A 26,074-nucleotide genomic window follows, 5' to 3' on the forward strand; every position below is an offset into this window, starting at 1 on the left:
CCACTGCTGGGAAACTTGAGCATAGGTCACATAACTGGATCCCTTGGAGACATTCCCCAACACCAGCCTGGAGTGTGCCAACTTCTCTGGGCAGCTAGACCCAGAGGAACAACAACACTCACAGTAATCTGGCTCCCAGGGACTCCCACTTGCAGGGGAAGGAGGAGTACACCACATCAAGGGAACACCCTGTGGGACGAAAGAATCCAGGCGGCAGGCCTTGAGCACCAGATGGAAGGCTTCCTTCAGTAGAGGCACAGTTGAAGTGTTGCGCTCAGCAGGGAAGGTCTTCAGCCCTATCCCAACAGTCAGACAGCTCTGGTGCAGGTGAAGGGTCTTGGAGAAAAGGAAGTCTTTCTCATGTTGTCCACCACCATAGGCACAGCTGGGCTTCTCCCATGGGAGCTTAGTGTGGGTGCAATTACAGACAGTCTTCCTGGAACACATCCCCACAGGAGGAGCAGCCTCTAGGTTTCAAGGTTGCATGAGAGGCAGAGCCACAATTCCTTTCTATTTGGAACATCAACATTCCTACAGATGAAAAAAAGGCCATAAAAAAGGCCTGTCAGTCAGCTCCTGAACAGCAGGAACACTGGGACAGGAGCATGCCTGAGAGGTGGGTAACTTTTCTAGTGATCTGGCAGCAGGGCTGAGGTCCCCCAATAAGACCCCAGTGTAACTCACTGAGAGCTCCTCCAGCCTCCTCTGTCAAGCCTGGGACATCATTCACTCACCTGCTTTAGCCACAACTGGTTCCTACCCAGGGACACCTCCCCTACTGACCTGAAGCCTGAACCATCAAATTAGTAAATAAAATAGTGGGGGAAAATAAATAAATAAATAAGTACACACTATGGGGGAATGGGATAAGCTTTAAGAGACCTCTACCATTCCAACCCCATAGGCCATAGTGAACTTGCTCACACACTGAGCCCAATGCTGCTACAACTAGCATATAAGAAAACCATCATACAAAGACTCTCTGTAACCAAGGGTCTTCACCCCCTAAAGCACCAATAACTGAATTAGGCTATAATTAACTATAAGAATTAAAGTTTCATCCTTAAGGGGAAAAAAGAAATTTAAGAACAAACAAGCAAATAAGAGAAACACAGTCATATCAAACATAAATTCAAGAATAATGAGAAGAAATAGTCTATCCAAATGAGAAGGAACCAGAAAAATAACTCTAGTAATATGACAAAACAAGGTGCTATAACACACCTAAAAGATCACACTAGCTCTCCAGCAATGGACTCATGCCAAGATGAAATCTTTGAAATACCAGATAAGAAATATGAAGATTATTAAGCTACTCAAGAAGATATTGGAGAAAGGTGAAAACCATCTTCAAGAAATTTAAAAAGCAGTTCAGGATTTGAATGAAAAATTTTTCAGAGAGATAGATATCATCAAGAGAAAAACAACTGGAACTTCTGGAAATGAAAGACACACTGAGGGAATTACAAAATACAGTGGGAAGTTTTAACAATAAACGAGAACATGTAGAATAAAGAATTTCAGAGCTCAAAAACAAGGTTTTTGAATTAACCCAATCAGAAAAAAATAAAGAAAAATAATAAAAAGAAATGCACAAAGTCTCTAAGAAGTATGGGATTATGTAAAATGGCAAAACCTAAGAATTATTGGCGTTCCTGGGGAAGGAGAGAAAATAACAAGTCTGGAAAACCTATTTTAGGGAATAATTGAGGAAAACTTCCCTGGCCTGCCTGGAGATCTAGAAAGGCAAATCCAAGAAGCTCAAAGAACTCCTGGGAAATTCATTATATGTTCACTAAGGTATATAGTCATCAGGCTATCTAAAGTCAATATGAAGGAAATAATTCTAAGAGCAGTAAGAAAAAAGCAGCAGTTAAATTACAAACAAAAACCTATCAGACTAACAGCAGACTTCTCAGCAGAAACCTTAGAAGCCAGAGGGGATTGGGGTCGTAGCTTCAACCTCCTTAAACAGAACAACTGTCAGCCAAGAATTTTGTATCCTGCAAAACTAAGTTTCATAAGTGGAGAAATAAATTTATTTTCAGGCCGGGCACGGTGGCTCAAGCCTGTAATCCCAACACTTTGGGAGGCCGAGAGGGGCGGATCATGAGGTCAGGAGATCGAGACCATCCTGGCTGACACGGTAAAACCCCGTCTCTACTAAAAAAATACAAAAAAGTAGCCGGGCGAGGTGGCGGGCGCCTGTAGTCCCAGCTACTCGGGAGGCTGAGGCAGGAGAATGGCATAAACCCGGGAGGCGGAGCTTGCCGTGAGCTGAGATCCGGCCACTGCACTCCAGCCCCGGCGACAGAGCGAGACTCCGTCTTAAAAAAAAAAAAAAAAAAAAGTTATTTTCAGACAAACAAATGCTGAGGCAATTTGTCACTTCCAAATCAGCACTCCAAGAACTGCTATAAGGAGTTCTAAAAGCTCAATATACGTCAGAATAGAACTTCTTGAAAACTGAAAACTCACAGGCCTATGAAACAGTAACACAATGAAAAAAACATATCTAGATAACAATTAACATGATAAAAAAAAGCACTTCATATTTCAATATTAACATTGAATGTAAATGGCCTAAACGCTCCACTTGAAAGATATAGAATGGGAGAATGGATTAAAAGATGTCTTCAAGGGACTCATCTAACACAGAAGGGTTCATACACACCCAAGGTAAAAGGGTGGGAAAAGGTATTCCATGCAAATGGGAATCAAAAGAGAGCAGGAGGAGCTATTCTTATATCAGGCAATGATGGGAAGGTGGGAGGTGTTGCCGATCCCTTATTATATCTTTCTCCCTTTGGAGTTTAGACACAACTGACCAGCATTAACATTAAAATAGTGATCTTAAGGCTGAGAAAACAGACTGTGGCAATAAGATGCCAAATTCCAACCTGAATCTGGTATAACATCACATGATAGATAGTGGGCCCCAGAGAAAATAAAAGTATTTTACCCTGAATTACATTTATTTGACATATTTTGAAATAGCCCTGCAAAGCTGTCTCTTGTTGGGGAAATTTACATTCTGTAGAGAATCTCTTTCCCTTACTAGGGCTCTTCAGGAGAGTCTGACACTTTTTAACCCATTGCCCATTCAGAAAAAAAAGTGCAGCTTGCCAGTGCTCATATGATTTTATATAACATGCTTTTTGAAGCTGATGCAAATCTTGCTGATTTTCAATGTGAAAATAAAATATAAAAACGGTTCTTGGAGTCATTTCTAAACAGAACTTGTCTCTAATCCTAATGCAACAGAAATGCATATGTTGCATTAGGATTAGAGACAGTAATATTCTCAGGGCAAACAGGAAATGGGTTAAGGTCCAGTAAGAGATACTCACTTCTTTTCTCTCTGAAGGCTGTAAACCAGAGGCTTCGTCTACATGACAGGGACCTTGGCTTCCACAATCCCACCCACTCTCTCCCACCTTACCTTACCTTAAATTAACTCAGGCTGACTTCAACTCTTTAGGCAGAGCTTAACTCCTTCATCCAAATGCCACCCAGGACATCTCTGAATCCACCTATAACCTGGAAGCTCACCTCCCCCTGCTTTGAGATGTCCTGCTTTTCTGGGCTGAACCAATGTATATCTTACATGCATTGATTTATGTCTTTCCTTGTAACTTCTGTCTCTCTAAAGTGCATACAATTAAGCTGTAACCCAACTACCTTGGGCACATGTCCTCAGGACCTCCTGAGGCTGTGTCATTGGCCATGGTTCTTAACTTTGACAAAAGAAACCTCTAAATTGACTGGCTAAAATTCGAATAATTTTAGCAGGTGTCAATGTCTAGGGAATATCCCTGATTGCCTGGTCCTTGGGTGATTAGGGTGAGTAGATAGGGTCCCATGGTGTGAAGGCCTGATAAAGGAGGTGATTGAGGTGTGGACTGTGAATTGGTTTGTTTGAAAAACATGCTGTGGGCAAGTATGGTTTGAAAAGCATACTGTCTGTAGGAATCGGCTAACACTGCTAGTGGCAGACCCTCCAGGTTCAACAAGGCTTCGGATGTCAAATTATCAGAGTACAAAAAATGTAAGATGCTCTCTCTGCCTTTTAGAACTGCTGTAGCAAAATTTCTTAGTTGGGGTGGCTTAGAAACAATAGAAATTTATTTCACCTTTCTAGAGCTGGGAAGTTTAAGATGAAGGCACTGGCAGATCTGGCTTCTGGTGAAGGCCTCTTCCTGTTCATAGATGGTGGCTTCTCACTGTGTCCTCACATGTGGAAGGATTTGGGGTCTCTCTGGAGCCTCTTTTATAATAAGGGCACCAGGCCAGGTGCGGTGGCTCAGGCCTGTAATCCTGGCACTTTAGGAGGCCGAGGAGCGCAGATTGCCTGAGCTCAGAAGTTTGAGACCATACTGGACAACACGGTGAAACCCCGTCTCTACTAAATTACAAAAAAATTAGCCAGGCATGGTGGCGTGCGCCTGTTGTCCCAGCTACTTGGGAAGCTGAGGCAGGAGAATTGCTGGAACCTAGGAGACGGAGGTTGCAGTCAGCCGAAATTGAGCCACTGCACTCCAGCCTGGGCAACAGAACAAGACTCCGTCTCCAATAAATAAATAAATAAATAAATAATAGGGCACCAGATCCATTTATAGAAGCGGAGAGTAGAATGGTGGTTGTCAGGCGTTGGATGTGGGTTAAATGGGATGATATTTGTCAAATAGTACAAACTTTGAGCTGTAAGATGAATATGTTCTGGGGATAAAATGTATGGCATGGTGACTATAGTTAATAATACTGTATTGTTTGCTTGAAATTTGTTAAGAAAATAAATTTTAAGTGTCCTCTTCTCTACAAATGGTAACTATGGGTGGTAAGGGATGTGATATTTAATTTGATTGTGGTACTCATTACACAGTACATGTGTATATCAAGCCATGTCCTGCACCTTGAATATACAATTTTTATTTGTCAATCATACCTCAATAAAACTGGAAAAAATGTCAAAAATTAGCTCTAAGTAAAAATGAGTTTCCCTAAAGACAGAGCTTGTTCTTACCCTTGAGGCTTCTCAGAATCTCTATTACAAATTCTAGACATCCCAGCTAAATTCTAGATGTTGCTTTTAGACAATGCAGTTTTCACTGCTGAATGAGTAAGATTTCAGGGAGCGATATTCAGAAAGAATTTTGAAGAGAGTTTGCTCCACATTGTGACGAATCCCTTCCCCATTTTGTTTCCATACAGATGGATTTGGTAAATACTTACATTATTTTTTAAAAAGCTTTGAATCTTGGAATTGGGTTTCTTTTGGAAGTGTCAATGTACAGAGACTAACCAAAGTTAGTGAATATCTGTTCGGGTTCCTTTAGCAAAGCTGGAGGGTGTGCGTATAACATACACACTTTCTCTCAAAAGAATAACGTTTGCAGCTACCTTGATTGTTACAGAGTTCATTTCCTGACAGGGTATATGGCTTGTCAATGGTAAGGTGAAGGCAGTGCGGGATTAGCAAATTTCTGTGCGAAGGAGCAGGGAGGTAGGATATGCCAATTTAATATTGGCTAGTGTGAATAATAGAGCAGGGTCTGAGGCATGGAGATTGCCTGGCCCTGATGTAATAGCCTTATTTTGATATCCTGTAGCAGTGAAAAGTTCTGTCCATGCAGGACTTAACCAGATTCCAGAGACTACTTTCTAGCATAGAAACGTAGACTCTCCCTGGCTTTGGGGACCAGCTTTCTGATTAGTCCATAAAGTGTCGTTACACCTCATTCTTCAGATTGTCAGCAGGCTGGATTGTTTTCAGGTTTCTCTTTATCTGTATGTGTAGAGAACTTGCACCCAACTAGGAGGAGTGGGATGAAAAGCAAGTCTAAGGCTGTCCAGGATGTTATGAGGCCAAAGTTTCAGAAGATTTGGTGCTTTTCAGGTAGGGACCCTCTGCCTCTCTCAGAGTCTGACAGTTTTCCTGGCCGTGTCTGGATGCATTATTTACTCTGCACACCTAGTAACCATAGCTACAATTCCACGCCATCTCTGATCCCATTCAATTTTAACCAAACTTCTCTACAGTCTGCATAGGAAGTCTGGGCCTCTGAGAGGAATCATTCTACTGGGTTTTTAGTATCTTCCTCTCCCAAGACACCAACACTGAATTTACTCAAAGGTTGGACATTTGCTGGAAGTACAGAACTCCTTACAACCCCTCATGCTTTTTCACCCTCTGTTCTCTTTTCATCCCTTCCCAGCAGCCGTATGTGGTTGGGCAGGCAGTACTGTCATCTCAGCCCCGGAACTAAGATGCTGTAGCCTTATCCTTCTACCAGATCAGCAACTGGCTATTGTGGCAAGAGCCCCACACTCTCACTCCCACATCATTAGAGAGCCTGAGCTGTATCCAGCACTGAAGATCATGAAAGTTGCTCCACAACCAGAATCTACTTCCCTTTGCCACCCACTCTTTATCCTGAGCAGCAGATACAGAACTCACACATTCATGCATCCATTAGGGTGAATGTTGTTGAAAAATCAGGCAAGAATTCACCAGTGTAGCCAGTAGGGCCAGCAGCACCACGACAGAAGTTGCTACGTTTTCCTGTTACACCTTCATAAAGTTGATTGGTAAAGAAAACCATGAGTCCAAATGGATTTAGGCAGTTTATTAGTTACACATATAGCAAAGCAAGATCAACATGGTGTTAGCTCTTAAGCCACAGGATGACACCCATCAAGAGGGGTCAGATGATGGGCAGCAGAGGTTGGTTGCTAAGGAACCAACACTAAACCACAGGACCGCAGTCTTATAGCCTGTAGCTGAACCCTGGGGGCTCAGGTGGAAAGTTCCATTGCTCAACTGAAACTAGGGAGGTAGATGAGAAATCACCCTGTGCCAGCCCATCACAAGATGGCCTTTCTTCTTCTGTTTCAAAGGAACTTCAGGTCAGACTCAGTCTAGACTTGGGCCAGCCTATAGTTAAGCCCTGCCTATGTGGTTTATGTGAGAGATGTACAAGGTTGTCAGAAGGCCATGGCAAATCTGCTTCTCTAAAGTCGGGAATTTCACAGAAATGGGAAATGGGAAGCTGAAGAGAAGGTAGGACACGACTTAGGTGTCAAAAGTTGTTTCTCTTGAAGCCTCTCTAAATAATAAGAATATCCTCTATGACTAGAGGGAGAATCAGGTGCTGATGAGCACACTGGACATCACTTTGAAGTGAGAAAATATCTTCTACATTGTTTTTCTGAAAAACCTAGCTCTTTTAAAGAAGGTTACAGCTCAGCTCTTTAAATTTAAGACCATAAGAGTCTGCTGCTTATAAAAATGCTAAAAACCAGTAGTCATGGACACAACATGGTGTCACAGTTTGGTCTAAATTCTCTGGTTTTGTGAAAGATGGCAGTATCGAGGGCCTTCAGGATAGTGTCCATTCACTGGTTTCTCATGTCAGGGTGCAGGATTTCCTGTGACACAGCACTCCAGCTGAAACATACAGTAGGCAACTAACATTTCACTCTCATAGCATTCAAGTCTGCAGATGCCATTTTTATAGCATTTCTTGTGCATTTCTGATGGTAATGAATTTATACCTGGAAGGAAAATTAATAGAAAGATAATTCACTACAGGCCTTTTTGGACCATAAAATTACTAGTCCCCCAATTTTTATCCAAGTGGATTCCAAGGAGATTTGGTTATGATAATTGATCCTGTAACTGAAAAAATTAATTAGTGTTAGGGGCTGAATTTTGTCACCCTAAAATTCATATGCTGAAGCCCTAATCCCCGATGTGACTGTCTTTGGAGATAGGGCCTTCAGGAAGTAATGTAAGTTGAATGAGGTCATGATGGTGGAACCCTAATCCAATAAGATTGATAGGCTAATCCAATAGGATTGATGGTCTTGTTAGTGACGGTCACAGCAAAAAGATGGCCATCTACAAGCTTGGAAGCAAGCCCTCATCAGAAATGGAATCAGCTAGCACCTGGATCTTGGTTTTCCCATCTTCTGGAACTATGAGAAAATAAATTTTGTCTAAGCCACAGTCTGCGGAATTTTGTTATGGCAGCCCAAGCTGACTAAAACAACTAATAACTTGGAAGTTTCCCTTAATTGGTCAATGAATAAAACCCAAACAACCAAGCTAACTATTCACATAGTCATTCACTTAATTATTTTTTAAATAATTACTTACTCATTATTATTCATAAACCAATTTTTATAAATCCTGTGAATCAAGGACAGTTGGGGTACAGATTTGAGTATGATATAGACCTTAACCTCAGTGAATTTTCATTCTAGACAAAAAGAGAAGAAATACAAAATATCTCTGAGAGACAAAAAAAATGACAAGTGCAATGATGTATTTGCAACGTGGAATGGTCTTGTGAGTTTGGAGGAGGATGAAATCAATTCTGAAGATTTAAGAAGTCTTATTGAAGCTCAAGGAATCTGTAGAAATTTTGAGCAAACACACACCCTATCTCAGTCATAATGACCTGAAGGATAATTGTCCTACAGGAATAAGAAGGGATCAGTGTTACTTAGTTGGCAAGACAGAAGCCCTAGAGGACAATCTGTAACACTTTTGGGAAGATGAAATATAACAGTCTATAAAATGAGACAAGAAATTTCTATGGAAATGACAAGTTAGGAGAATGCAAAAGGAATTGAAAGAATATTGTACACTAGATGGGGTTCTTTGTCTGGAGGCTACAAATCCATTGCCATAAACCATGGTGGAATTGGTTCCATCAACAGCTTTAAGAGGCCTTGATCCCATGAATTCTTAAATTTAGCCTGGTGAGTCACATGACCTGAACATCTAATTCATTTGCCTGGAGAATACTTCAGGTGAATACTTCAGTCCGTCTAGGCAGATGAACCAATCTGACTGCACTGATTCAGTAACAATGAATGAAAAGAATTTTCAAGGTGAGATTTCTGAAGTCAGAAAGGATATGGTGAAGCTAGAGCACAGGGCCACTCGGCCACTCACACTCTCTGTCATGTCTCCCTGGCTGCTCTCATCTGATCAGGCATCTCTTCTATCACAGACAGCTCAGTGATTCTCTTAAAACTAGAAGTTCTAAATCTGTTTCCGCATGTAACTAATGGATGCACAAATAGTAAATTAACTGTAGGAAATTTCAGTATTTAGAAAATGAACAAATTGTGTTCACTGTTCTCTGGTTTTGACTATTAGATACATTCTTGAATTAGAGACAAAATACAGCAGGAAAATAGGATGGGCATTACTGATGAAAATACAATGATAGCTCTCATGAGCCAGGTACTTTTCATATTATGTATAGACATATTCCATATATGATCTGATTTAATCCTTGTAAGACTCTTCGTTTCCATTTTTTAAAGGAAGAAACTAAGGCTCATTGGTGCTGATCAGTTCAACCAAAAAAGAAAAAAATAAAATAAAAAAGAAACCGAGGCTCAGAGAAGCTTAGACCTTTGTCCAAAGTTATGTAGTTAACAAGTTGGAGAGCCAGATTCAAGCCCAGGTCTTGCTGACATCAAAACTGGTTGATGCTTTTTTCTACTTCAAAAATTAAAGGGACCAAGGGAGGAGTATGTTTATTGGGTTGTTTAGTGGAATAGTTCTTCTGTATGAAGCACCCCTACCCCCCAAAATATGCCTATTTTACCTGCCAGCACTGGATCCCAAAGGAAAAGAAAGACAAGCATAATGAGGAGAGGTCTCATGGTCGGGAGCTCCTGTTGTGGAGGCTAGCGGCAGGCTCTGACATTGGCTGTCAGGGAATCAAGAGGAGATTGAGCACATAGTCCTGTACGGAACTCTCAGGCCTGGTGTACGCCTCGCTTCAGGTAGATATGCTACACGGAACACCCCTGAGGCAGCTGTGTTGGCAATGCTCATCTGAGGACAAAAATGGACAGCCCTTTCTAGTTTGACAGCTTCTCCTATTGACAAAGACACTGTTCTCCCACCCAGGTTTTCCAAAAATACTCATGGAGGCCTGAGAACTATGTGCTGTTACTCTTTCAAATGAATGAAATTAAAATTTGATAAGCTTTTGTTATAATAAAAATGTAAATGCTAATTTTAGAAAATTGGTAAAATATTAAACATGACAAAGATAGACAAGTTACACTTGAACTTCACTTCTCAGAGACAAACTGTTTCTTAAGAAAGTTTCATCTATGCCTAGTTTGTTGTTTAACATTTTGTTTTACATAGCTATAAACAATATTCTCATAATTAGGTATCCTGCTTTTGTAACTTGATATATACTATATATCAGTGTCACTATAAACTTCATAAATAGTATTTTTAAGTGTTGCACAATATTTCATCAAGGTCATTTAAAATAATTGTCACTATTTCAAAAAATTTTTATTGAAGTATAAATGACATACAATAAACTTCAAATACTAAAGTGTAAAATTGGATAAGTTTTGCCATATCTATACTTTTGTGAAACCATTGTCACATTCAAAATAATGAACATATCCATTTCCCCTAACATTTTTTCGTGCCTTTTGTAATATTCCCGTCCCGATTATCTTTCACCTCTCAGTTAACTTTTCTGCTGACACTATAGATTACTTTGTATTTTCTTGGAATTTCATGTGAATAGAATAATATATTCTAATATATTCTACACTCTTCCTCACTGGGTTTCTTTTACTCAGCATAATTATTTGAGATTCATCCTTGCTATAATATGAATTAGTTGTTCATTCCTTTTCATTGCTGAGCACCACTGCATGGATATACATCTATGTGTTTATCCAGTCACCTATTGATGGATGTTTGATTATTTCCAGTTTTTTACTATTGTAAATAAAGCTGTTATGGACATTCATGTACAAGTCATGGTATGGATATATGTTTTTATTTTTCTTTTGCAAATATTCGGGAGTAGAAAGGCTGGGTCACAGCTGTATGTTGCCATCAAGAGATCCATCTCACATGCAATTACTTTCATAGCCTCAAAGTAAAGGGATGGAGAAAGATATAGCAAGCAAATGGAAAAGAAAAAGAACAGTGGTTGCTATTCTTATTATAGACAAAACAGACTTTAAAGCAACAATGATCAAAAAGGACAAAGAAGGGCATTACAAAATGATAAAGGGTTCAATTCAAAAAGAAGACTTAATAATCCTAACTATATATGCAACCAACATTGGAGCACTGGGATTTATAAAACAAGTTATTAGAGAGACCTATGAAGAGACTTAGATAACCACACAATAATAGTGAGAGACACTGACACCCCACTGACAGTGTTAAGCAGATCATTCAGGCAGAAAACAAATAAAGATATTGAGGACCTAAACTCAACACTTGACCAAATGGACTTGACAGACATCTATGGAGCACTCCACCGCACACCAACAGCATACACATTCTTGTCATCTGTACATGGCATGTACTCTAAGATCAACCACATGCTTGGCCATAAAGCAATTCTTAACAAATTAAGAACAAAAAGAACTCATACCAGGAACATTCTCAGACCACAGTGCAATAAAAATAGAAATCAATACCAAGAAGATCTCTCAAAACTATACAAGTACATGGAAATTAAACAATATTCTCCTTAATGACTTTTGGGTAAAGGATAAAATTAAGGCAGAAATCAAGAAATTGTTTGAAACTGGGCCAGGTGCAGTGGCTCACACCTGTAATGCTAGCACTTTGGGAGGTTAAGGAAGGTGGGTCGCTTGAGTCCAGGAGTTTAAGGCCAGCTTGGGCAACATGGTGGGACCCTGTCTCTACAAGATTAAAAAAAATTAGCCAGGTGTGATGGTGCACGACTGTAGTCCCAACCACTTGGGAGGTCGAGGTGGAAGAATTGCTTGAGCCTGGGGAGTTGGGACTACAGTAAGCTGTGGTTGTGCTACTGCACTCAAGCCTGGGTAATAGAGTGAGACCCTTTCTAAAAATAAAATAAAAAAAAAATATATAAACTCAATCAGAAATGAGAAAGAGGATATTACCACTGACCCCACACAAATGCAAGAATAACCCAGAGACTATTACGAGCATCCGTATGCACACATACTACAAAGCCTAGAGGAAATTAATAAATTCCTGGAAATGTACAATCTCTCAAGATTGAACTAGAAAGAAACTAAATGCCTGAACAAACCAATAATGAGATCTCAAAATTGAATCACTAGTAAAAAATCTACCAAACAGAAAAAGCCCAAGGCAGGAAACTGTCATTTCTATGTTAAGTTCCTACCTTGGTTTCAAGTGAACCCCAGTTGGAAGTTCATACTAAAATCGACACAAGAGGTGCCTGGTCATAACATGTCCAATTTTTTAGCAACCAGCCAGTGAGGGCATGGGTTTATGAAAAGCAGGTATGGGAGTATAAAGATCATAAATAGTATAAAGAATTACTGGCTGAGGCTCCCAAACAAGCCAGCAATCACTCTGAGAAACAAAAGACCTGGAAACCTCAACCTCAGAGAGGACATGCTCAATGGGATATTGGCATTGCTCATGCAAAGAAAGCATTGAATATGACTCAAGAAGAAATAACAAAACAATATACTTTTATCTATGTTGATAAACAGCTGGAAGAGGTTTTACCCCAAGCAAAAATAATGTTGCTTACAAAGCCAAAGTTAAAAAACCCAAAGACGATTATAATGCCATATTTTTTTCCCCAGAAAGGACTATTACTATTATTCTTCCACTATTGATAAGGACCTGGTTCATTGACTAGTTCCCCAGCTACCAGCAATTCCTGATTTTACTTAAATATTAGAACAGGACGGCCTCTGAGTTTTGCTCTAAGAGGTAAAGAATAATTTCAATAACTGTCAGAGATCGTCTCTTGTTTTCTAGACCTCCCCTGGCTCAGTGTCTGGTTCACTGTAGGTGCTGCGAGTTGGGAGCTGACCTAGTTCATAGACTTTGGAGATAAAGAGGGGAGATCTACGCATCATTTGAAAATAAGTTTGTGGTTTACCAGCACACCAGCTTTTTATTTTCCCCTAGGGCCACATGGTGCTCTGGGATTAGAAAATGGAGAAGTACAGTATGCTCCATGCTGGGACTAGACGGCTCTTTCTTCTACCTCCTGGGTTTGGTATTTCCTTAGGGTCATCGTGCTACTCTTCTCATCTTCTTGATCTGTGGTTGTTCTGCAACTGCCATACTCTCAGCAGCAATTGAAATGTCCCTGTCTGACCCTCAGCCTTACAGATTCAATATGCAGCATTTCCAAATGACAATTCTAATAAAGAGAAATTTATTCCAGCCAACAGTGGGAGATGGAAAAGGAAGCAGTTTCTGTATCTTCTGTGAAGAGATGGTCCTCTTTCCCATTACACATTTTCAGGGCACCAATTCCTTTTGTTTTATTGCACTTGTCACAATTGTAACTATATAAATTATTTGTGTCTCTAGGATTAGACTGTGAGATCTGAGTACAGATTCCATGACTGTCTTATTTATCATTGTACACCAGTATTGGGCTCACAGTCTAGCAGGCCATCAGTGCCAAAAGTATATTTGTTGAATAAGTAAATGAACTCTAGATGTTAGGTTTATACTTTAACTTTACAATATATAAATATATAGTAGTTCTCCCTTATTCATGGGGCTATGTTCCAAGACCCCCAGTAGATGCTTGAAACAGTGGGTAGTACTGAACTCTATATATACTGTGCTTTTTTTCCATACAGGCAGACCTATGATAAAGTTAAATTTATAAATTTGGCACAGTAAGATTTTAATAACAATAACTAATAATAGAACAATTATAACAATATGCTATAATAACAATACTATAAAAGTTATGTGAATGTGATCTCTGTCTCCCTCAAAATATCTTATTGTGCTCTGCCCACTCTTCTTCTCGTGCTAATATAAAATGATAAAATGCCTGTGTGATGAGATGAAGTGAGGAAAATGACATAGGTGTTGTGACATAGCATTAGGCTACTACTAATCTTCTGACCATATGTTGGAAGGAGGATCATCTGCTTTAGGTGATCCTGGGTCACTGAGCCATGATGATGTCAATGGCTGGATCTCAGAAGCAGCTGATTTCGATAACTAGTGGGCAAGTAGTGTTTATACTGTAGACACACTGGACAAAGGGATGATTCGCATTCTGGGTGTGTGGAGCTGCATGGTGCAAGGTTTTGTGTTACTCAGAACAGCATGCGATTTAAAACTTATGAATTACTTCTGGAATTTTGTATTTATTTATTTATTTATTTTGAGATGGAGTCTTGCTCTGTCGCCCAGGCTGGAGTGCAGTGGCGCGATCTTGGCTCACTGCAACCTCTGCCTCCCGGGTTCAAGCGACTCTCCTGCCTCAGCCTCCCGAGTAGCTGGGATTACAGGTGCCCGCCACCATGCCCAGCTAATTTTTATATTTTTAGTAGAGACGGGGTTTCACCGTGTTGGCCAGGCTGGTCTCGAACCCCTGACCTCAGGTGATCCACCCATCTCGGTCTCCCAAAGTGCTGGGATTACAGGCGTGAGCCACCGCACCCAGCGTATTTAATATTTTGGACTGTGGTTGACTGTAAGTAACTAGAACTATGGCTTGGTGGGGAACTACTGCAAATATATTCCTAACAACTGGTATTTGGAGCACTTTTAGGCATCAAGGACTGTAGTAAGTATTTTTTTTTTTTAATATTGCCTCACTTAATAGACATTTTCGCCATTCACATTTTCAAGATGTTGAAGCAGAGATTTGAGTAATTCTAAAATCGCACATCTGGGACTGAGAAGTCTTACAGAGATTCTAGAACCCAAATTTATTAATTACTAGTCTATATTGTCTCCTGGGATAAAGAGGTTCTGAAATATAGCAAAAATTCTAGTTTGAATATCTGGACCAGCCAGGAAGAATTTGTAGATGCCAGGGACTGGGGAGCTAGAACCTATGGTAAGGAAGTGACACCAGAAAAGCTGAAGCAGGTCTTTTCTTTTCTTTCCCTCCCTCCCTCCCTCCCTCCCTCTCTCTCTCTCTCTCTCTTTTTCTTTCTTTCTTTCTCTTTCTTTCTTTTCTTTCTTTTTTCTTTCTTTCTTTCTTTTCTTTCTTTCTCTATCTTTCCAGACATCTTGGGATGCAAAGGGCCACAGCATCAGCAACACTTGGTGCCAGCTTCCACAGCAACAATGAGAGGTAATGCCAGTGCTTCCACTGCCAACAGGACATTACCACTTGCAGGCAGAAAAAAAGACAAGAAAAATAGTGAGTGCCACATATTAGGACTTGTCTGAGACATGATGCAAGACTTTTTAGAAAGAATTTGAGGTGGGGTAAGGCTGGGCTCTCTGAAGTAGTACAAGAGAAATACTATGTTGTGGCCCTTATTGGGACTTCCATACAGCGTAAGGAGGACAAAGCCTGAGCATAGGCTATGGGAAATTCCCCTCTTGGAAGTCACCTGCTCATGAGTGAGTAGCAACCTGAATGCAAGCTCTCATTTTGAAGGAAACACCAGCCATTGATCTTGTAGGTTATCTTTATGCTGAAGCCTCCCTTAGTCAGGAAAAGGAAAACCGAAGGGTCCTGGCATTTAAAAGGACCTAGTGTACAGAAAATCCTAAGGAAAAGCAGTTCCATTATAAAGGACTCAATTTGTGCTTTATTTATACAATTACGACATTCTTTGGGGGGTTGCTTTATTTATATATGTTTCTTATAATGGAAATCGAGCTCTTACAAGGTAAGGCTCTTGTGTGATTCACCTTTGTAAATTTTTGTGCTGAATTCTGTTTGCCCCTCTACCTCCACCCTCCTGCCATCCCCATCCTACTCCCTAAAAGGACAGTTTAGCTTCTCAGTTGCTTTTTATTTTTTTAAATCAGCAAATGCTTCTAAATGAAATCGTCTTGATATTAGAGCTTACGAGAATTATTGTAGTCTCCTTGCGTTAGCTATCTATTGCTGTGTAACAAATTAGCCCCCAAATTTGCAACTTAAAGCAACAAACATTTATTATTTCACAGTTTCTTTGAGTGAGGAATCTTGGCATGGCTTAAGTGAGTGCCTCAGCCTCAAGGTCTCTCACACGGCTGCAGTAAAGTGTGAGCTGGGTCTTCAATTTTGTGTGCAAACTTGACCAGGGAGGAATTGCTTCCAACCTTGCTCACATGGTTTTGTTGGCAAGATTCTCTTCCTTGTGAGCTGTGGGACTGAAGGCCTCATTTCCTCACTGTTGACCAGAGGTATTCTTCACTTCTTCACCATGTTTACCTTTCCACAGGGTAGAGCACAAAATGGCAGCTGGCTTCCATCAGTGCTATTGAGAGAAAGGGAGCAAGACAAGGCAAGCAAGATAAAAACCAGAGTCTTTCTGTAATCTAATCTTGAAAGTGATATCTCATCACTTTTGCTATATTCTCTCTGTCAGAAGTGAGTCACTAAGTTGGCCTACACCCCAGGGGAGAGAATTACATAAACGCATGAACATCCAGAGGCAAGAAGCATTGGAGGTCACCTTAGAAGCTGCCTAATACACTCCTGGATTTTGTTTGGGAAGTTTCTCACTAATTTGTTAGAACTTCATTGCTTTTAAGAACATTCAAAAAATATTTCATCTGTTTTTTTTTTCTATTTTCAGAAGTCCAAAACACATAGTTTATCACTACTCCATACTAAACACATGTACTTGTTACTCTCAAAAACAGAGAAAGAACAGGCATCTGGATTTTAGAAGACTGTGTTTTTACTGGGTACTGGAAGGAAGTCTTGCATTCAGGTTTTATAATAGACTTTGAGGAATGCAGATGGATTAGGAGCATGATTCATCCCTTAAATCACATCTTGAGTAAGGTAGAGGAAGAGGGAGAATATCAGGGTGAAGGAGGAAGGACAGCTTAGATAGTGGTGGGTCATCTCCAATCCTGGGTTGCAGATAATGGGAAGGGAGGGAAATGAGAGAAGGTAATGGAGGACCAAAGCTCTGGGTAGAATCTGAGAACACACGGCACGAGTGTTCCCTTATGTGAATCAAGCTCAAAGAAGTGGCAAGACCATGACATAGTGCTCATTGCCTGGTTTTCTTCAGCAGATAGGTCTAAGATAGTCTTCCCACATTAGTTCCTCTTCCCTCACATAGGTTTTCCCAGCAATGGAAGGGGGCAGTAATAGTTATTATATGACTCAGACCAGAATAAAATATCCCTTGAAGCAAGGAATATTCCCACCTGGTGACCGAGGATGATGCTTGAGCAGCAGAACCAGCCAGGGTACCAAAGAATGGGCATCACCCAAAGAGCTTTACAAATTTTATCAAAATTGAGAATGAGACAAAACTCAGCAGTTGCACCTAGATTAGTGACAGAAGATCAGAGGAGAATGAAGATGTTTTAGTAAGTTAACATAATAAATGCTCTCCCAGATGCCTCATCACTGTTTACCTCTTTTGGAACTCAAAAATTACTTGGAGAATATATGATCAACTATGAATTGACTAAGTTTAAGTTTCTGTGACCAGGCTAAATAAGGTTCCCAATAGGAATTCAGTTGTTTTATAGTATAAGAAAATTACACTTTTGTAAATATGCCTAGTAGACTGACATATCCCTTATATGACTAAAACTCCATTATGTCAAAATATGTCTTTATTGATTCTCCCCACATTCCTAACCTACTTTCTCTTCTGGCGTCTCTAGTTTAGTGAATTATACTGGCATCCATCTTTTTATTAGCTTTGAAATCTCAGAATCATCATTCATGCCTTCTCAGTATATCATATGGACAATAAATCCTGCTGATCCTAATTCTGAAATTCACCTTGCACCTCTTCTTTCTTTTTAGTTCTCACTACTAGTGTTCAAGTCCTAGATTACTGGAATAGAATAACGTTGCATTAATGGATTGTGTTTATATAAAATTATATATCATAACCTGAAAAATATACCTTATTTTCAAAACCACCTAATATTTTAACAAAATGAACTCTTAGGCACACAGAATAATTATATAAAACCCCAAAAGGAATAGGATGGATCAAATTCTTGGATTCCATGAAATTATAGCTAACGTCTACATAATGTGTATAATAGGGTCAAGAGATGTTTAAGAACTTCACATATACTAACTCATACAATCCTAACAATACCACAGTGTAGGTACCTATTCCTATCCCGTTTTATAAATAAGGAAACTGAGATAGAAAAGAAATAACTTGCCCAAGCTCGGACAGTTAACAAGTGATGGGGCTGGGATAGAGTACTATGGGAGAAACAAGCTGGCTGTGGATGTAAATTAATGGAGTAAATGTTAAAATGCACAAATGAAAATACAGTGTAAGCATGTATAAAATTTGTATTTATTTTCACCTGACCATCTAAACATGCAATTATAAATTTCATCCATCATGTTAATTATTCATAGATAAGACAGTTTAAGACTTTTTTTTTCTCCTGGAGTCTGAAGAAGATGGAGCTAGTATTTTCGTCCCCTCTTTAGTTTTTCAATGTCAGTGTACTTCAGTTTGCAGCAGATGGTCCAGTCATCACAGTATCTAATCGCATGTTCATCAGCATTGCACTTCATTCTGCAATTATAATATTCTGAAGGACATTCATCAATATAAATGAAGCTTCTGGCTTTAAAAAGAGAAGACAAATTATATGACACAATATTACTTATTTTTTATTTTAAATGTCTGAAATGTTTTATAATAAATTAAAAACATTAAAGAACTTTCCCAGAAAAACAAAAACAACAACAAAAGAATGCAAGAGAAAAAGTGGAGATGCTGAATAAAGACAAATGATGATTTCTTCTATAAAGAGAGTAGATAAATGAGGCAGTAGCTGGAAATGTACAGAATTTTAAATGAGAACTATTACCACCTATTTCTGCCTAAAAAGAATTATCCAGCTTGGGGGTGGCGTAGAGATTCACAGTATGGAAATAATGTTTAACTTCTGGAGTTAAATTCTTAAAAAAGTCATTGGGGATGGAATCTAGTGTAAGTGGAAGAGTTGGCCTTGAATCAGAGAGTGAAGAGAAGGTAGATTATTGGTAAAGATAAAACTATGAGAAGAGATATGGTGGTGGAAAAATGGAAAAGCTATCTTTGGTTGCTTCTCTGTTCTTGGTGAAATGAGAAAAAAGAATCCTTAATTGAGAGAAGGGGTCAGAGGAGTTGAGTCTTAGTTCCAACTTCCCAGTGTATTCGGGCTCAAGGCCACGTCTCCTTTACTAAGGAAGTTACTGAGATGTGCACAGGAGCCTATAACCCGTAATCACCCATAAATATTCCCTTTAAACCTACCAGGCCTTCCCAAATCCTTTTGTTACAATTTATAAGTTAAAATAATTGCCATGACCAACATCGTGAACGTTTCCCCTTATGTTTTCTTCTGTAAGTTTTACAGTCTCAGGTAATTATGTTTAAAGGTGTAGTTCATTTTGAGTTGCTTTTTGTGTGTAGCATGAGATACAGGCCCAATTTTATTCTTTTGCATGTGAATATTCAGTTTTCTCAGTACCATGTATTGAAGAAACCATCTTTTCCCTATTATATATTCTTCGCATGTTTGCTGAAGGCCAGTTGATTGTATAAGTGTGGGTTTCTTTCTGGGCCCTCTATTGTATTCCACTGGCCTATAAGTCTGTCTTTATGCCAGTAGCACACAGTTTTGATTACTCTATCTTTATAAAACATTTTGAAATTAGAAAATGTGATGCCCCGAGCTTTGTTTTTCTTGCTCATTGTTTTGACTATCCAGGGTCGTTTGTGGTTTTATATGAGTTTTAAGATTGTTTTTTCTATTTCTGTCAAGAGTGCCATTAGGATTTTGATAGGGATTGTATATAATCTATAAATTGCTTTGAATAGTATGGACATTTTAATAATATTATGTCTTCCAATTCATCAACATAGGATATCTTTCCACTGATTTGTGTCTTCTTTAATTTCTTTCATGAATGTTTGCAATTTTTAATGTACCAGTCTTTCATCATTTTAGTTGTTTATTCTTAAGTATCTTATCTTTTTGTTGCAGTTATGAAGGGGATTTTCTTTACTTGCTTTCCAGTTGCTTGTTGTTAGTGCTATAGAAACACAACTGATATTTGTATGTTGATTTTGTATCCTGCAACTTTACTGAATTTGTTATTAGTTTGAATAATTTTGGGGGAGTGAAGTTTAGGGTTTTTGACAAAAAAAAATTATGTCATTTGGAAATAGATAATTTTACTTATTCCTCCCCCCACCACTGGTTTGGATGCCATTTATTTCCTTTTCTTGCCTAATTCTTCTTGCTAGAACTTTTAGTATCATGTTAAATAAATGTGGCAAGAAGGGGCACTTTTGCCTTGTCCCTGATCTTAGAAGAAAGTTTTCAGTTTTTCACCATTGAGTATGAGTGAAGAATTTCTTTTTACTTTTATTGTAAGGTAGGACTACTGGTGACAAACTCTATTTTTGTTTACCTAAGAAAATTATGTATTTTTACTTTAATTTAAAGGGTAAGCTGGGTGCGGTGGCTTGCACCTTTAATCCCAGCACTTTGGGAGGCCAAAGCTGGCGGATCACCTGAGGTCAGGAGTTCGAGACCAGCCTGGCCAACATAGTGAAACCCAGTCTCTACTAAAAATACAAAAATTAGCCAGGCATGGTGGTGGCTGGCTGAGGCACGAGATTGCCTGGACCCAGGAGGTAGAGGCTGCAGTGAGCCAACATCGCTGCCACTGCACACCAGCCTGGGTGACAAAGTGAGACTCTATCTAAAAAAAAAGAGATAATATTGCTAGATAGAGAGTTTTAAGATAGTTTTTTTTTCTTTAAACATCTTAAATATTTCACTTTCCTCTCTTTTTGCTGACGTGGTTTAAGAGAAGTCTGATGTAATTCTCATCCTTGGTTGTCCATAGATAAAGATTTTTTCCCTTTCTGGCTTCTTTTAAGATTTGATTTTTGTCTTTGATTTTTGGCAGTTTCAATACGATATGCCTAGGTTTAAATTTTTTATATTTTCTTGCTTGGTATTCTCTCAGCTTCCTAGATATGTAGACTTTGTTTATTTTCAATTTTGGGAAAATCTCAGTCATAATTTCTTCAAGTATTTCTTCTGTTCCTTTCTTTCTCCTCCTCCTGACACTTCTTTACACATATATTGTTCCTTTTGTACTTGGTCTACACTTATTAAGTATTCTGTTCTTTTTAATTCTTTTTTCTTTGCTTTCAAGTTTCGGAAGTTGCTATTTAAACTTCTTTAAGCTCACTGATTCTTTCCTTGATCATATCCTTCTATTGATGAATTCATCGTTATGGGCTAACCAGTGTTCCTCCAAAATCTGTATGCTGAAGTCCCAATCCTTAGTATCTCAGAATGTAATCATATTTGAAGATAAGTTTTTTTTTAAAGGAGTGATAAAGTTGAAATGAGACTCCTAGGGTATGGCCCTCGTGCAATATGACTGATGTCCTTATTAGAAGAGGAAGAGACACCAGGAATGCATGTGCACAGAGAAAATGCCATAAGAGAACACGGCAAGAAGGCAACCAGCTGCAAGCCAGGACAGGCCTCAGGAGAAACCAAATGTGCTGACATCTTGATCCCAGACTTACAACTTCCAGAACTGTGAGAAGATGAACTTTTGTAATTCAAGGCACCCATTCTGTGGTACTTTGTTATGATAACCCTATAGCAATGCAAGAATGGCCTAATACATCTATATTTATATTGGACAAAATTGACTTTAAGTGAAAAAACATAAAAAGAGACAAAGAAGGCCATCATATAATGATAAAGGGCCAATTCAGCAAGAGGATACAAAAATTCCAAATATGTATATATATGTACCCACTAGTGGAATACTTAGATATATTAAAAATGTCATTAGAGCTAAAGAGAGAGATAGACCTCAATAAAATAATAACTGAGGACTTCAACACCCCACTTTCAGCATTAGACAGATCATCTAGGTAGAAAGTTAACAAATAATCATCGAATTTAATCTGTCCCTCAGATCAAATAGACTTAACAGACATTTACAGAACATTTCATCCAATAGCTGTGGCATACACATTCTTATCATCACATAGAACATTCTCCAGGATAGACCATATGTTAAGACACAAAACAAGTTTCAACAAATTTTGAAAAATCAACATTATATCAAGTATATTCTAGACAAAAATGGAATAGAACTAGAAATGAATACTAGGAAGAACTTTGGAAACTGTACAGACAACATGGAAATTAAACAACGTGCTTCTGAACAACCATGGAGTCAATGATAAAACTAAGAAGAAAATAACAAATGTTCTTGAAATAAATGCAAATGGAAACACAACATACCAAAACCTATGGAATACAACAAAAACAGTGCTAAGAGAAAAAAAATTTTATAACAATAAATGCCTACTGCAAGCACATAGTAAGATTATAAACAAGCTACTATGCACCTCAAGGAACCATAAAAACAAGAAAAAATGAAACTTAGGAGAAGGAAAGAAATAATAAAAATCAGAGCAGAACTAAGTGAATTACAGATTTAAAAAATGCAAAGAATCAATGAAACAAAAAGATGAGTTTTGGAAGAGACAAACAGACTTTATAAACTGGTAGCTTCGGGAGGCTGAGGCGGGAGAATGGCGTGAACCCGGGAGGCGGAGCTTGCAGTGAGCTGAGATCCGGCCACTGCACTCCAGCCTGGGCGACAGAGCGAGACTCCGTCTCAAAAAAAAAAAAAAAAAAAAATAAACTGGTAGCTAGACTAACCAAGAACAAAAGAGAGAATGCCAAATAAATAAAATCAGAAATAAAACAGGAGACATGACAACTGATATAAAAGAAACACAATGGATCGTTACAGTCCATACGCTAAATAATCTATACGATGAAATTTTTTTATCAACACCAATAATCAATCTAACTTTCCCAAATTAATTTTAAAATCCACCAATACTTTATAATAAATACATATTAATCTGTGGTTTATACCAGATATTTAGATTATCAATTGACTTATTTATCTTTTCTGAAGCACCTATTACCTCAGAGCACATTTTAATATTTATTTCAATTTCATCATATATATAATTATACATAATTATTCTTTTCCTCCATGAATGTTGGTGGTGTTTTATATTTTTATTGAGATATAATTTACTATAAAATTCATTCCTTTAGAGTGTTCCATTTAGTGAGTGTCAGTGGATTCTTAAAATGGGATATACTGATGACCACTGAATGAAGGAATGAAGCACGAATATTTGCCCCAACATGGATGAATCTTGAAAACATGATGCTACACGAAAGCAGACAGACATGAAGGATCACATATTTATGATTCTGTTCATAGTAAATGTCCAGAATAGGAATATACATAGAGACAAAAATCAGATCAGTGGTTGCTAGGGACTGGGAGGAGGAGAGATTTCTTCCTGGGGTTATAAAAATATTCTGGAATTAGATAGTGGTGAGGTGAGTGGAGGAAGAGAGATTTCTTCTTGGGGTTATAAAAATATTCTGGAATTAGATAGTGGTGAGGGGTGCACAATTTTAAGAATTCACTGATACCCACTGAATAGAACACTTTAAGGGAAGGAATTTTACGGTAAATTGTATCTCAATAAAAATATAAAAAACCCACTAACATTCGTGGAGGAAAGGCATAATTATTTGTAATTATATAAATGAGGAAATCTTGAATCATGAAGTATTATATAAATGAGGGAATCTTGAATTCTGAAGTTTTAAAATGTGCTTCAGAAATGATAAATAAGTCAACCAGTAATCTAAATCTCAGGTATAAACCACAGTTTAATATATTTTATTATGCAGTATTGATGAATTTTAAAATTAATTTGGGAAAGTAATCTTGATTATTTAATAAATATGCTTATATATAATTGGCTAATTATGTGGCTAAAAATTAAGGTGGAATCTTAACTCTTACCATACAAAAAGTAATTTCCATATACATTAAATGATATCATATGAGTTTTATTCAACTTTAAAGGAACACAGAGACCAGGTCCTTGCCTGGATCAGTGGTGAAAGTATCCCGTGAACCAAGGATTGCAGTGGGGCACCCACCTCTTCACCTCTAGCTCTTCTTCTAGTCATCATTCGCTTTTCATTTTTCCAATTCTTCAAATTTCCTGTGTTCTGTGTGCATACTCTCACCATCTTTTGATCAAACACAACTCTCAAGTAAGTTTATTTATTATTATTATTATTTTTTGAGACAGGATCTCACTCTGTTGCCCAGGTTGGCGTGCAGCAGCATGACCTAAGCTGAATGCAGCCTTGACCTCCCAGGCTCAAGTGATCCTCCTGCCTAAGCTTCCTGAGTAGCCAGAACCACAGGCACGTGCCACTAACACCTGGCTAATTTTTTGTATTTTTGTTTTTGTAGAGATGGGATTTCATTCTGTTGCCCCTGAGAGGCTGGTCTAGAACTCCTGAGCTCAAGTGATCCACCCACCTCAAAATTCCCCAATGCTGGGATTATAGACATGAACCACTGCACAGCCTCAAGTGAGTTTATCATAGGTTCAATCACTGCAGGGAACCACCTTATTGACGTCTTTAGCATCAACTCTTCAATCCTCTGAGCAGCCTTCTTGGTACAGTAAAATCTGCCCATGCTTAATTTACTTTCACTCTTGAAAGACCTTGCATTTTCTTTTACTTATATTTTTAGAACTTTAGAATAAAAAGTTTCTGTCTTACCTGGAGGAACTGTGGACAGCAAGTAAAGGACTCCAAAGATCAAAAACAAGACCCTCATGGTTGAATAGGTAAAGCAGTTTAGAGAGAATCAGCAGCTGAGATGAAAATAACTTCTGTGTACAGTTAGTCCTCTGAAGAAGTGAGTTGCTGAGTGATTATTGAACCTTTCAGGAGCAAGAACATTTCTGTGTTTCAATATCAGGAGACAGCATGCAATGGTCACGACTATCAGTCATTTAAAGTACATTTATCAAATGTCAACAGGGTGTGTGCAAATGTAGTAGAAAGCACAGCCATGACAAAGGCAGGAAAGAGACTCTGTTGAAATATCAGCACTGTCTTATGCGTTCTGGAGGAACTGTAAAAATTAAGGAAGCAGTTATACAGGAAAAACATTCATTTTATTTTTCTGATAATAGGAACAAGCATGTGATACAACAGCATGCTTATTTATTAATATTTTTGGCACTGTGTGTTAGCATGCTGAAGCAATGTAATTAAATTTAAATTATAAACAGGCTAGTGAGATACAGAAAAGCTTTTATTTGATTATCTTTCTGTGCAATCAACTGAACGAGATCAACTAATTTTTATATTGCAATCGAAGTCAACACAAATGGTTTTCACATCAGTTATACGTAATATGAGAAGAATTAAAGAAGAGTGGGCCTTAGGGAAGTTATAAGACATTTTGGAAAGCAAATAATATATGCAAAGCAATGGCAATGCAACATGAGCATATTTCTGACAAAGAGGCACAAATTACCTCTTAGACACTAAGGAAATGAACATAAACACCAGAATACTTGGCGTGCCCTAGGGAATGCTTCAAGAGGGTATGAGTAAACTTTATTTATTTATTTATTTAGAAACAGAGTCTCACACTGTCACCCAGGCTGGAGTGCAGTGGTGCGATCTTGGTTCACTGCAACCTCTGCCTCCCAGGTCAAGCTATTCTCCTGTGTCAGCCTCCCGAGTAGCTGTGATTACAGGCACATGCCTCCATGCCTGGCCAATTTTTGTATCTTTAGTAGCAATAGGGTCTTGCCATGTTGGCCAGGCTGGTCTCAAACTCCTGGCCTCAAGTGATCTGCCCACCTCAGCCTCCCAAAGTGCTGGGATTACAGGGGTGAGCCACCACGTCTGGTCAGAACGTCAACTTCAGAAACTGCAAAGTACATGCACATTCCTGGTCTTACTTGACCTTCATTCCTTTCTAGATGGTCTCACTACAGGTGAAGTAACTTTTCTCAGTGCCAAGAAGGAAGTTCTCTTTCTGCCATGGCTGCTTCTGGGTGCTACTTCTATAATACTTCAGTGTTAGTGAATGGAACGTGTGGTTACATTATTTCAGCAGGTCCTCCCTGCCTTTAGAGACTTTGAAAATGACATCTTAGGCCGGGCGCGGTGGCTCAAGCCTGTAATCCCAGCACTTTGGGA

At 38.7% G+C, this 26,074-nt stretch overlaps 2 protein-coding genes across 2 annotated transcripts; both read right to left on the minus strand.

Annotated features, from left to right (window-relative positions):
* Positions 1-7,359: 7,359 nt before the first annotated feature.
* Positions 7,360-9,742, minus strand: DEFB134 (defensin beta 134). Its single transcript, XM_033176660.1, has 2 exons — positions 9,627-9,742; positions 7,360-7,554 (listed from the first exon to the last, which is right to left on the minus strand). The coding sequence occupies exons 1-2, from the start codon at positions 9,682-9,684 to the stop codon at positions 7,412-7,414; spliced, it is 201 nt and encodes a 66-aa protein (XP_033032551.1). The 5' UTR covers positions 9,685-9,742; the 3' UTR covers positions 7,360-7,411.
* An 8,638-nt stretch (positions 9,743-18,380) lies between these two features.
* LOC117062806 (beta-defensin 131A-like) lies at positions 18,381-24,692 on the minus strand. The gene is made up of 2 exons (XM_033176703.1): positions 24,635-24,692; positions 18,381-18,544 (listed from the first exon to the last, which is right to left on the minus strand). Exons 1-2 carry the CDS (start codon positions 24,690-24,692, stop codon positions 18,381-18,383), a joined length of 222 nt encoding a protein of 73 aa, XP_033032594.1.
* Positions 24,693-26,074: the final 1,382 nt, after the last annotated feature.

Source organism: Trachypithecus francoisi, unplaced genomic scaffold (genome assembly GCF_009764315.1).
Source record: "Trachypithecus francoisi isolate TF-2019V2 unplaced genomic scaffold, Tfra_2.0 Contig01554, whole genome shotgun sequence".
Classification (NCBI taxonomy): Eukaryota; Metazoa; Chordata; class Mammalia; order Primates; family Cercopithecidae; genus Trachypithecus; species Trachypithecus francoisi.

Coding starts and splice junctions, on each gene's coding strand:
- DEFB134 (XM_033176660.1), bottom strand. CDS start 9,684: ATGAGACCTCTCCTCATTATGCTTGTCTTTCTTTTCCTTTGGGATCCA. Junction 7,555..9,626: donor TTGGGATCCAGTGCTGGCAG/GTAAAATAGGCA, acceptor TTTTCCTTCCAG/GTATAAATTCATTACCATCA.
- LOC117062806 (XM_033176703.1), bottom strand. CDS start 24,692: ATGAGGGTCTTGTTTTTGATCTTTGGAGTCCTTTACTTGCTGTCCACA. Junction 18,545..24,634: donor GCTGTCCACAGTTCCTCCAG/GTAAGACAGAAA, acceptor CTCTTTTTAAAG/CCAGAAGCTTCATTTATATT.